Below are 13,534 nucleotides of genomic sequence, written 5' to 3' on the forward strand. Positions count from 1 at the left end.
ATGCTATCTCCATAGACACACATTGGCAGTAGAATGGCCCGTACTGAAGAGCTCAGTGACTTTCAACGTGCCACTTTTCCAACAAGTCAGTTCGTCAAGTTTCTGCCCTGCAAGAGTTGCCTCGGACAACTGTAAGTGCTGTTATTGTGAAGTGGAAACGTCTAGGAGCAACAGCTCAGCCGTGAAGTGGTAGGCCACACAAGCTCACAGAACAGCTCACAGAACAAGACCACCGAGTGCTGAAGCGCATAGCACATAAAAATCGTCTGTCCTCAGTTGCAACACTTAGTACAGAGTTCCAAACCGCCTCTTGAAGCAACGTCAGCACAAGAACTGTTCATCGGGAGCTTCATGAAATGGGTTTCCATGGCCAAGCAGCCACACACAAGCCTAAGACCACCATGCACAATGCCAAGCGTGAGGTGGAGTGGTGTAAAGCTCGCCGCAATTGGACTTCGAGTTCTCTGGAGTGATGAATCATGCTTAAACATCTGACAGACGAATCTGGGTTTGGCAGATACCAGTAAAGTTTGGTGGAATAATGGTCTGGGACAGTTTTTCATGGTTCGGGCTAGGCCACTTAGTTCAGTGAAGGAAAATCTTAGTGGTACAGCATCACAGTTCTGTGCTGCCAACTTTGTGGCAACAGTTTGGGGAAGGCATGACAATGCCCCCGTGCACAAAGCGAGATCCATACAGAAATGGTTTGTCGAGATCGGTGTGTAAAAACGTGACTGGCATGCACAGAGCCCTGACCTCAACCCCATCGAGCACCTTTGGGATGAATTGGGACGCCGACGTGTGAGCCAGGCCGAATCGCCCAACATCAGTGCCCGACCTCACTAATGCTCTTGTGGCTGATTGGAAACAAGTCCCCGCAGCAATGTTCCAGCATCTAGTGGAAAGCCTTCCCAGAAGAGTGGAGGCTGTTATAGCAGCAAAGGGATGACCAACTTCATATTAACGCCCATAATATTGGAATGAGATGTTCGATGAGCAGGTGTCTTTCATACATTTTTCCGACTGGTCCCGGGCGACTTTCAGACGAGTCTTGTGAGGCCTGTGGTTGTCCTAGAGCAAAATGCACGTGTTTGTAAGAGTCTCACCTTGACGCAGAGGGGTCATATTAGCGTCTAGTCCGAAGTGTCCGGACGCTACAGACAGAAATTGGCAGATCGGCTGTAACGACTTCAGACGAGTCCCAAGATGCTTGTGGGGGTAGTAGAGCAAAATGGAGTAGAGCAAAACGCTACAAACGATTTTGTGATGTCTCATGATATGACAAACACTGCTCTAGCTCTGTCACCTTTCTCTGCAGGTGCGGAAGTGTTACATAGGCTGATGGAGTAGACTGACACGCATCCAATGCCAAAACTCTGATATCTCTATTTTAGAACGGATGGAATTGGTTATTTGATTATGCAAATTAGATTTACGGATAGACGCTGGGGTTTTAAAAGGCCAGATGCTCAATGAAAGGGGAATTACAAAATCCAAATGTACTAGTTTTCTTCCAGACCCCCCCCAAAAAAAAGGTTTACTGATGTGATTTAAGCATTGACATGGACTCAGAACATCCAATTTTATTGTTTCTCCAGGAACAATTGTAATTTTGAATCTGAAAAACAAAAAAATGGAAAACCAGGAACATTTTAACTGAGAAAAATCTTTTGGGATAATATAAAACATACTTTGGCGGGAAAAAATCTCAGATTTTAAAGGGCCCCCCTTAGAGTTGTTTATTAAAAATACATTACTTGCTCTCTGTGTTTGATTTTCCTAAAGTAGCTCTCGTGCTAGAAAAGGTTGGAGACCCCTGGTTTAGAGTATGAGTAAGCTACAGTATGTATGGGCAGGTAGAAGAGGATAGCTTATTTGTGCACATTGTGGAGGGATAGGTGGATAGATTGTACACATGGTGGAAGGATAGGTGGATAGATTGTGTACATGGTGGAGGGATAGGTGGATAGATTGTGGACATTGTGGAGGGATAGATGGATAGATTGTGGACATGGTGGAGGGATAGGTGGATAGATTGTGGACATGGTGGAGGGATAGGTGGATAGATTGTGGACATGGTGGAGGGATAGGTGGATAGATTGTGGACATGGTGGAGGGATAGGTGGATAGATTGTGGACATGGTGGAGGGATAGGTGGATAGATTGTACACATGGTGGAGGGATAGGTGGATAGATTGTGGACATGGTGGAGGGATAGGTGGATAGATTGTACACGTGGTGGAGGGATAGGTGGATAGATTGTACACATGGTGGAGGGATAGGTGGATAGATTGTACACATGGTGGAGGGATAGGTGGATAGATTGTGGACATGGTGGAGGGATAGGTGGATAGATTGTGGACAGGGTGGAGGGATAGGTGGATAGATTGTACACATGGTGGAGGGATAGGTGGATAGATTGTACACATGGTGGAGGGATAGGTGGATAGATTGTGGGCATGGTGGAGGGATAGGTGGATAGATTGTACACATGGTGGAGGGATAGGTGGAACACTTTCAACGCCTTGGCCCGACGAATTGAGGCTGTTCTGAGGGCAAAAGGGGGTGGTGCAAATCAATATTAGGAAAATGTTTTGTACACTCAGGGTAGTTTCCCCTTTGGTTGCACATTTTGGGGGTAGATGGTGGTGGTGAATCTACATAGTTTGAAAATCTTTTATAAATTGCACATGGGTGTCTCTGTAACTAGATATTGTGACAAAGGTTCAAAGAATTATGCCTCTCGAGGCAGACTAATAAATTAGCCTAGGTAGTTGTCTTCCTTCAAAGCTACATGACTGTATACGATACAACCACAGTACAATGCTCTTTGTTTTCAAACGAGACATCTTTCGCCTCTGATACTTTTATCCTTGATAACAAATTATTGCTGACCATTTTATTCTCTTTTTCCATTTATGGTCCATTTTTGGGTTGTACTCTGACTCTAGACAATTGTTTTCTTCTCAGGCCATCTTGATGGACTCCAACTGCGCAATGAAGACCCGATCATACTCAACACAAGGGAACACAGAGTACGAAGAGATGGAGACAGAGTATGATGAGTAGTAATGGACACCAGACAGGTATGTTACCTTCCAGAGGATCTATTTTGTTGTACAAAAACAGAGATAAAAATTGAAAATACAAAAAAAAAAACAGCCCAGCTGTTTCGATGTGAATGTCCTCCGTGCGGTCGGTCTTCACTGTTCTATGTCATTGTGATCGTACGACTGGAGCAAACCAAAGTTGTTCTCATCCCCCTGTGGTCACAAGCACGCTGCTTGTGTTTATTTTTAGCCAACAGCCTTATCCAATGGAAGTGGAACACGTGTCAAAACAGGGTTTTCATAGGCCGGAATAGTAGAATGTTCTGAGTCATATTTACTGGATAGTTCAGCTGACGGTGATCTTATAGATCACCAAATTGTGTACTGTAGGTTAGCAAGGAGTACAAACCTGTCTTAATAATTCACCTTTTGGCCATTAACAGTCTTCATCAACATATCTAATACAGAAATATGAAACAAATGGGGGTAGAGAGTTACTTCTATCTGTGTAGAAACTGACTTTGGATCAGATTCAACATCTCGAACAAGGCACTATGAGAACACTGCTTTAGTGTTTGTCATTCTATTTGTTGATTATAATTATATTATGATGAGATGGTAAATTATTTAGATATAAAGTATTACTTAGTCTATACAAGTTACTCAATACATTTGGAATGAGAATTAGTTAACTGCTTTGGACAAGGCAAATCACAATGTATGGGTTACATTCTACCTTGAAATTGGCCTTTTTTTCATTGATCCTACAAACATGTTTTTACGTTGACATTCGATTTGAGGAAATACCTGAACTGAAACCTTTGAAGTCATAGAAAGTTATATCCCCAGAATCCAGTGTTGTCCTGGGTTGACTGCTTATGGCTATTTGGATGTTATACCACATAAAAAACACAGCATCACTCCAATATCATCCTTAGTTTCACCTTCCACATAAAAAAATGGCTAATGAAACACATTTTCACTGTAAATAATACCTCAGCTCATAAAAAACAAATTTTGCATTTTTTATTTGTACATTTTGGAGCCATTTGAATGTGTGGAAAAGTAAGACTTATATTTGAGTGATTTTTTAATACAGATAATAGAATTGGATCTTTCTGTTTACCCTCAGCTCCATTTACAGACAATTGGAAACATATATCTTATAGGCTTTTCTTAGTGTGTTTGTGTCAATACAATGTTTAGGTAGATGATGTGTAACTACGATTCTTTTAACTTTCCCTATTGATATGACAAGCCATAAAATATACTGTGGTGAAAAGTAAACACATACGGACACAGCTTTAGTTAGTTGTCTCTGATTAAACATCACCTTAAGGAGAGGAGAAATTCCATAAGCACTTTATCAGAGTCTAGATATCCACACCATTTAACTCCAAGGACAGTTCTAGTATGTTAATTGGTTGGTTTAGCAGAGAGAGAATATTGAGGATATTGAGGTGATCAGTCTGTTTTGTCATGTTGTCTGTTAGTAAGAAAACACTCTCAAAGTGTTATCAAAGATACATGCACTGATTATTATTGTGTTTTAAGTACACTTTCCCAGTAGTGTTAATCCCTAAAATAAGTAGAAACTCAATGTATTTTCAAGCACTAAGGTTCAATTTTAGGTCCCAATCTTTACCAATTTTAACCTTAGTTAAGCTAATCCCTTGAGAGCATTAACTTTATTATATGTGAATGTATTGATCACTTCCAGGTCATCAAAAAGTAGACCCTTTTTCTAGCTGTTTAACACACAATAGAGAAAGCACAGCATACATTGTTTCCAAAATGAAATGAGAGTTTATTATATTGTCCAGCAGTGCATGCACATACACTGAGTATACCAAATATTAGGAACATCGTCCTAATATTGAGTTGCATCTTCCCCTTTTGCCCTCAGAACAGCTTCAATTTGTCAGGGCATGGACTCAACAAGGTGTCGAAAGCGTTCCACAGGGATGCTGGCCCTTGTTGACTCCAATGCTTCCCACAGTTGTGTCAAGTTGGCTGGATGTTGTTTGGGTGGTGGGCCATCCTTGATACACAATGGAAACTGTTGAGCGTGAAAAACCCAGTAGCGTTACAGTTCTTGACACAAACTGGTGTGCCTGGTACCTACTACCATACCCTGTTCAAAGGCACTTATATCTTTTGTCTTGCCCATTCACCCTCTGAATGGTACACTTACACAATCAACGTCTCAAGGATTTTAAAAAGAGTCCTTATTGAACCGGTCTCCTCCCCTTCATCTCCACTGATTGAAGTGGATTTAACAAGTGACATCAATAAGGGATCATAACTTTCACCTGGATTCATCTGGTCAGTCTGTCACAGAAAGAGCAGGTGTTCTTAATATTTTGTATACTCAGTATACATACACACTTAAGTTTGAGGATTTGAATGGCTGACTGGGCCCTGGCCTGCACATGTCATTAGTGAATTTTGTGTGCAGTCAGTCACCAGTATTAATCCACAGCACAGGGCCATGAAGGGGCCCCTCCCTTTTCCCCACCCCCTCTCCTCTCCTATTTGTCCTGAAGCAGAAAATGAAAATAGACTCATCCACTATTCTGCTTTTTGTCAAAATCATGGTGATCTAACAGAAAAAGTCAGGCATACAAAGCACAGCTAATAAATGTCAAATATATATGTAATTGTTTGGTAAAGTGCATTTATTATAAACCATTATTTGGTTCTTCAAGCAAATCTGACATCTAGATATCCTGGAAATATGTAAAAATCTTTGAAAATACTTTAATGCCCTTGCCACAGAACAGCACAATAACCCATATTCAAAATGTCAAATAAGATTGCATTTTGAAGTATATGGACTGTTATTTGCCGAACCCTGGGTTTGCTGGATTGCAGGTCTGTTTGAATGGACACTCGAATGAGTTTCATTGTATATTAATGATATAAGCCAAATTGTCTGTGGTGGAGTTGACAGAGATAATTACCTGATAACTTCAATATTAGTTTCATTATTTTCTCAAATGTATATTTAAATTCGCCGCACCCTTAATGAAAATATTTTTATGTCAAGATGGCTACTATTCTGAGAGGTTGTCGTTATTTTGCAATACATTGTTGGGTCATGTAGGTTACATAATTGATTATATATTGTGGAGATGCATATATTTTTGTTGTCATTTGTTTGGGTGTGAAATGTATTGCACACATGCACAAAAATGTGTGTGTGCTCATGTTGGTGTGTGTGCCTTCTGACATGTATGTCATTGGTTTGTGTGTATATCAAATACTTACTAACTGGTACAAAAAAACTAATGTTGACCTTTTATAATCTGGACTGGTTGTTTACGTGTAAAGTGTGCTGATTGTGTAATATATGTTGATACTCAGTGGGGATGGGAAACAAAAATAAATGTTGTATACTCTGGAAACGTGTTTGGATGGAATATGTTAACATTAGCATTGGATGTCCATTTATTTTTAATTTTTAAACAGTACATTCAACCAACCTACATTTGATACATGTTTTTTTTTTGTATGATTAATTGTTGTTGACTGAGGAGAAATGACACCTATTCTTGATGTCTTTGAAGCAGTAGTGGGAGACATGAGGATGTTGGGGGAGCAGACTGAGGATAGGGGGGTGTCACCAGTTCCCCATGTTTGAGACAACACACTCTAATCATCATGTCCATCTCACCACTGGGCTCCAATTACTTACCAGATGCTCAAACAATGATTTCCCATTCCACCAAGGAACTGTCAAATATAAACAATGATTTCCCATTCAACCAAGGAGCCTTAACAGTTAAAAGACAGCCATCGGTCTTGTGCTATCTTTCCCTGTGTCTACAGAACAGGCCAGTGTGAGAGAAAGGGCATTAGACCAACGTAATGTTATACTGACTGAGAAAATACCTTAAAGTCTTACAGTATCTTCAGAATGAGTTCAGTATTGCTTAATTCAAAGAGTATTTAGAGTAGGAACACACAGGAACTCAAATGGACTTCAGGTGAGCTTTTTTTATTGAGGCCATGTACAATAGCGCTTCATCACATGATCCATCTCTAGAACCGTGTACAACATCCCTCTTACAAAAAAAAAAAATCCGCAGCAGAAAGCCATGACACTATGTTAGTATACTGTGAATCGTAGGGAGAGACAGATCAGGAGCGTATGAATGGGTTTAGAGAGTACAGAGTTACAACAGCAGCAGTAGCAGAAGTAGCATGACAGCCCAAAATGTGTTTTTGTTTACTCTTCTCATCAGCTCAATTCCAGCCCAGGGGTCCCAAGTTACCTAACGGTCAGATATGGTTTTCTATGGAGAGAAACAACGAGAAATAGAAAACTGAAGAATCCTTTCCCGATTATCACTTTTGTCTTCATTTCCTACAAAAATATTGCACGACAATCTGAATATACAACAATTGAAGAGAGATCAACAAGTAGCAGCCAAGCCAGCTTCAACAAGAGCATCACGTCTATTGCACAGAATTTAGTTTAGCTTTCTTTCCCCCTCACCCTTTTTCTTCCATCTCCTGTCTGACCCAAAGAGCTACTTCACCATCTCTGGTCCTATGCTGAAGCAATGGCAGCACAGCCACAGAAACGCACTGTGATTTCAATGAGCCTGGTGAGAATAGAATAGGAGTCATAGGCTGTGTCGAAATCTTGCTTGCCTACTACTTAAACTGCATACGGTGTACTAATCGTACTACATACTATTTAGAACATACTGTTGAGTACAAACGTATGCAGTCAGCAACAAATATCAACATACTACTCATCCATACTGAGAAGGCGTCATCGAATGCGCGCTTGTTCCCCACCATGTAATATTTTTTGTAGAGCGTGCTCCTTATTCTGATTATCAGTTGTTCTCCAACAAACGTGGGTGTGAAAAGACAATTATCTTCCTCAATAGTGTGCAGCGTATTCTACTAGATAAAAAAGCTGAAATGAGTATGACATCCGGGCATTTAAAGTATACTAGATTTTCAACATTTCACATACTATAAAACATTGTTTTTTTTCGCATATTCAAACAGCCTACTATTTAGGAGTATAGCTATGGGTATTCGGGCACACCCGTAGTTAGTGATCCTATCCAGAGGCTTTGGGTCCCTTGAGAAGAGAATTACGCTTTCCTTATCCTAAAAGCAGAGCTTTTTCTTCTGTGCCTTACTACAGTTGTAATAGTTTTGTATGGAGTTTGTTTGTGGCCCTGTCATGATGACATCACTGTATTGGGGTAGAACAGTGGTTGCATTTCTGTAGAGGGTTTGTGCTGGACTGTATTTACACATACATAGAAATGGACATACATTCGTCCATAATTGAGAACAACTTTCAAAGGCCAAGAACTTTACACAATCACAGCCTAACTGCTCTGAGTATTCATCAAAATCAGACCCAACACCCGTCACCAAACCACATAAATAAAGACCGATATACATACAATAAAACAAAAAGAAATCCACGTGTTCCTGTATCTTACACAACAACACTCATCACAAAATTAACCAAATAAATGAATTTTCTGCCATAAATACATAAATACTTTGCATCTATCAATAAGAATTTGAACAGCAAGCATTTATTCTCAAGTAACATGATCGGATAAAACCACCACCACCACCATATTTGAGTTGAGTTTTAGTTCAGGGTTATTATATCCATACAAATAAACCATTTGGATGGGGGGGGGGGGGGGAAGACAACAGGTGTTTAATCAAATAACTTAATTAGAAACAACTATTACATCCCTATATCCCTTCCCCCAGAAAAAAAGTAACAGAAAGAAATAACATGTACAGTTAATATGCTGGTTAAACATTGGGTCATATACATAGTCAAACATGTTTGGCCTCGGTGACAAACACTAAACCGAGGATGACAGGGATAGACCACTATCTTCCCCACATTATTGCCCATTTCATTGAATTATCACATGAGCTTGTAGTTCCAGAACCTCCAAAAACTAAAAAAAAGAAGAGAAAAGTCATGGGTGACCTCAAAAACTTGATTATGCATTATTTAAAAGTACTCAAACAGAAGATATGACTGACATGAAAAGTACATCATCTGAAACAAAACACATTTCCATATGGTTGAGTATATATATATATATATATATATATATATATTATACAGTATATATTATACAGTATATATTATACAGTATATATTTTACACTAATATTTATTTCCTTGCCCAAAGACAATTTAGATAAAAACAGAACCATTTGCAATTTGCATAGCTCCTGCTATGGTGATCACATTTTGATTGTAATCTTATGCCAAATTTGAAAAGCGGTTGCTGTAACTTGAAGTGATAAAATATCGAACAGTTCCATTTAAAACATTGAATACAAACATTTAAGCAATAGGAAAATATGTTTTGTTTCAAGGTGCCTTGTAAGGAAAACAAATGAATTAACGTCAATAAAAGCTAAAATAGAATGGAATATTAATGTACAGTATGTTTTCAACTTTTATTGAATCCAAGCACTTACAGATTGACTTGGGAGACTGTTCTTAATGCCAATTGAAGCAGGTCACAATCTAGCTTTCCAGCTTCCCTTTAAAAGTATGACTAAGAAAACTAGAAAAAAAAACAAGAATGAATCGCATGACCGATTGGTTTACAAAACAACAATTGCACCCTCACCAGACCACTTCAGATAATCTTCAGATGGTAACCTAAACCCCACCACCCCCAAAGAAAAAGATTCCAATGATTTTGTTGTAAGTCTCAAGCCCATGCCTCATCCTCTCTAGTGGAGCGCCTCCACACAAATCTGCTCCTCTGTGATGTCATCCAGCAGCTGAGCCTCCACTGGGCTGCATATGTCACTGTCATAAACCTCTGTCCCCAGTATTGCCTCCTCCAAGGCCCCGCCCTTGGCCTGGAGGCCATGTGGCTCCGAGGGGGAGGTGCCGGCACTATCCACAGACTCTAGGTCCTCGATGCCTGCCCGGTAGTGGATCATGAGCAGGGTGAGAGCCTGGAGCCTCTCCCCAGACTTGGCCAGGGCGGCCGTGATCAGAGCCTTCCTCCGGGCGTCCCCAGTCTCCCTCTCCTCCTGCATCAGGGCGTTGTTGTGCTCCAGCTCCTGGTCGATCTCCTGCTGCAGCTTGTCCAGCATCAGCTCCAGTTTCTGCGAGCGCTCGTCGGTGGGAAGGCCCCGGTACAGGTCCCGGCCGATCTCCTTCACCGCGATGAATACACTGTCATCAAGTCCTCCCTCCCTCCTTACCAGCTTGGTGGTGACGCCGGCTGCATGCTTGGAGGGGCTGGCCCCGGCATAGGTTTCTGTATCGCTGCTCTCGTTGTCTGAGATGTCGGGGGTGTGCACCACGTCGGGCACAACGTCAGCCGCTTGCTCTGCCAGCCGGCTCTTGGGCACCTGGCGCAGGTTGAGCAGACGGGAGCCGGTGTTGATGATGTGGCGGCTGAGGCCTGTGGTGGCACGGTTGATGGTGGACTTAGCCTCCGGGTCGGCACTGCGTCGGTCTGTGGCGGCCACGCAGAGAGGGTGCTCGGCCAGGCACTTCTCCTGGCACTTCTTGTGGCAGACGTAGGAACAGATCATGCACTGGGAGGCAGCCTTGGTCCACACCTTCTTCTTGCAGTACTCGCACCAGGTGGGGTTCTGGAACTGGGTGTCCTGGAAGTTGTGGCGCACCTCCACCAGCTGCATGGTGCTGTAGGCCAGGTCATCACTGGGAATAGAGGAAGGCTGCTCCCTCTCCCTCTCCCTCAGCTCCTCGTCCGGCATGCTGGCCTTCTTCTCCCGCTCCGCCAGCCCGCCGCACGTCTCTGACTCTCCATCAGCCAGGTAGCTGAAGTTGAGGATGATGTCTCCGTAGCACAGCTTCTCGTTGAAGCCCTTGTGGGTGCTGAGGCTGCGCAGGGCGGTGCGGCTGACGCTGGCCCTGGGCTCTGGGGCTTCCAGCCTGAAGGTGTTCTGGTACTCAGATGAGGACGTGGACAGACACTCCAGGGCCACGTGCTCCAGTGTCAGGCTGACGTGGCCCAGACACAGAAGGCTGCCCAGCTTGAAGGGGTCTTTGCACCACAGTGCCACGTTAAGGTACTTATGGTTGCTTTCCACCTCTAACACCACAGAGGCATGGCCCCAGTGGGCCGTCCGGTTGCGGAACATGATCTCTGAGGACTCCCACATTGAGTGATCCTCCATGCTGTCTCGGGTGTTGATGGAGCTCTCAGAAACCTTGTCTTTGGCCAGGTCCTGCTTGCTGGGAGTGGAGGGGGGCGCTGGCGGCTCTTCGCAGGGTTCGGGTGGTTTGACTGCTGGCTTTGGTTCGGGCTGTTTCACAGGAGTCGTCAAAACACTGCCTTTGTCACCATTGCTTCCTGTGGAGTGTGTTTGAGTCTTTTCTGGAGTTTTCTCAGCCCCGTTGGTAGCTTCACTCCCCTCCAGCAGACTTTGGGTTTCAGAAGAGGCGGACGTTAATTTAATGTGGGGTCTAGGAGGCACCGGCGGGCGAGTGGGTGGGGGTGGAGGGGGGCCGGTGGGGCGCTGTGGCCCCTCTCCTGGCTCAATGCTCTTGTGTGGCGAGGGCTTTGGTGTGGGTGGGGATCTGGCCGGCGACTGAAGCCCTGCCAGGTTCATTTTGCGGTTGAGGATGGGCGATATGCTGCCGAGGGGTTTTGAGGCCAGATTGGTCACAGTCCTTTTGGGGCTTTGGTTTACGGACAGGAAATCCTCCTTGGCCTCCACGCTACTGCTAAGGGGGTTAGGCTTGGGGTCCACAGTCAAGTCTTCAAACTCACAGTCCATGTCTTTGCTGTCGGCTATGTCGGCGAGTGTGGTGATGGGGGCCGGGTCCTCCTCGTAGCCCCCCGGTGGAGGGATGAAGCTGGGCTCCTCTAGCTGGCCCAGCCCCTCCTGGAGGGCTCCCAGGCCCACGGTGGGACTCTGGTGACGCACAGGCCTCTCGTACAGGACCAGCACCCTGTCCCCTGCCTGCTTCAGCAGTTTGGGCACTTGGACAGAGGATGTCACTTTGACACCTGCCCGGAAGAAAAATAACATGTTAAAGTCATATTTACAGTGCCTTGCGAAAGTATTCGGCCCCCTTGAACTTTGCGACCTTTTGCCACATTTCAGGCTTCAAACATAAAGATATAAAACTGTATTTTTTTGTGAAGAATCAACAACAAGTGGGACACAATCATGAAGTGGAACGACATTTATTGGATATTTCAAACTTTTTTAACAAATCAAAAACTGAAAAATTGGGCGTGCAAAATTATTCAGCCCCTTTACTTTCAGTGCAGCAAACTCTCTCCAGAAGTTCAGTGAGGATCTCTGAATGATCCAATGTTGACCTAAATGACTAATGATGATAAATACAATCCACCTGTGTGTAATCAAGTCTCCATTTAAATGCACCTGCACTGTGATAGTCTCAGAGGTCCGTTAAAAGCGCAGAGAGCATCATGAAGAACAAGGAACACACCAGGCAGGTCCGAGATACTGTTGTGAAGAAGTTTAAAGCCGGATTTGGATACAAAATGATTTCCCAAGCTTTAAACATCCCAAGGAGCACTGTGCAAGCGATAATATTGAAACGGAAGGAGTATCAGACCACTGCAAATCTACCAAGACCTGGCCGTCCCTCTAAACTTTCAGCTCATACAAGGAGAAGACTGATCAGAGATGCAGCCAAGAGGCCCATGATCACTCTGGATGAACTGCAGAGATCTACAGCTGAGGTGGGAGACTCTGTCCATAGGACAACAATCAGTCGTATATTGCACAAATCTGGCCTTTATGGAAGAGTGGCAAGAAGAAAGACATTTCTTAAAGCTATCCATAAAAAGTGTTGTTTAAAGTTTGCCACAAGCCACCTGGGAGACACACCAAACATGTGGAAGAAGGTGCTCTGGTCAGATGAAACCAAAATTGAACTTTTTGGCAACAATGCAAAACGTTATGTTTGGCGTAAAAGCAACACAGCTGAACACACCATCCCCACTGTCAAACATGGTGGTGGCAGCATCATGGTTTGGGCCTGCTTTTCTTCAGCAGGGACAGGGAAGATGGTTCAAATTGATGGGAAGATGGATGGAGCCAAATACAGGACCATTCTGGAAGAAAACCTGATGGAGTCTGCAAAAGACCTGAGACTGGGACGGAGATTTGTCTTCCAACAAGACAATGATCCAAAACATAAAGCAAAATCTACAATGGAATGGTTCAAAAATAAACATATCCAGGTGTTAGAATGGCCAAGTCAAAGTCCAGACCTGAATCCAATCGAGAATCTGTGGAAAGAACTGAAAACTGCTGTTCACAAATGCTCTCCATCCAACCTCACTGAGCTCGAGCTGTTTTGCAAGGAGGAATGGGAAAAAATTTCAGTCTCTCGATGTGCAAAACTGATAGAGACATACCCCAAGCGACTTACAGCTGTAATCGCAGCAAAAGGTGGCGCTACAAAGTATCCTCACTGAACTTCTGGAGAGAGTTTGC

General features: G+C 43.4%; 2 protein-coding genes across 3 annotated transcripts in view; one reads left to right on the forward strand and one right to left on the reverse strand.

Moving 5' to 3' along the window:
- The window catches only part of LOC110528148 (synaptic vesicular amine transporter), a 20,035-nt gene extending 13,577 nt beyond the window's left edge, over positions 1-6,458 (forward strand). Inside the window, exon 16 of the mRNA XM_021609975.3 lies at positions 2,971-6,458. Within this exon, the coding sequence (XP_021465650.1) occupies positions 2,971-3,069 (99 nt within the window). The 3' untranslated portion in view covers positions 3,070-6,458. The remainder of the gene's footprint in view (positions 1-2,970) is intronic.
- Positions 6,459-7,034: 576 nt separating this feature from the next.
- pdzd8 (PDZ domain containing 8) overlaps positions 7,035-13,534 on the reverse strand; it is a 74,738-nt gene continuing 68,238 nt past the window's right edge. For both annotated transcript variants that reach the window (XM_021609993.3, XM_090238793.1), the window contains one exon: positions 7,035-12,069. In XM_021609993.3, coding sequence (XP_021465668.2) covers positions 9,806-12,069 — 2,264 coding nt within the window. In that variant the 3' untranslated portion in view covers positions 7,035-9,805. The remainder of the gene's footprint in view (positions 12,070-13,534) is intronic.

This window comes from Oncorhynchus mykiss, chromosome 1 (genome assembly GCF_057628025.1).
Source record: "Oncorhynchus mykiss isolate SJ-2025 chromosome 1, ASM5762802v1, whole genome shotgun sequence".
NCBI lineage: Eukaryota > Metazoa > Chordata > Actinopteri > Salmoniformes > Salmonidae > Oncorhynchus > Oncorhynchus mykiss.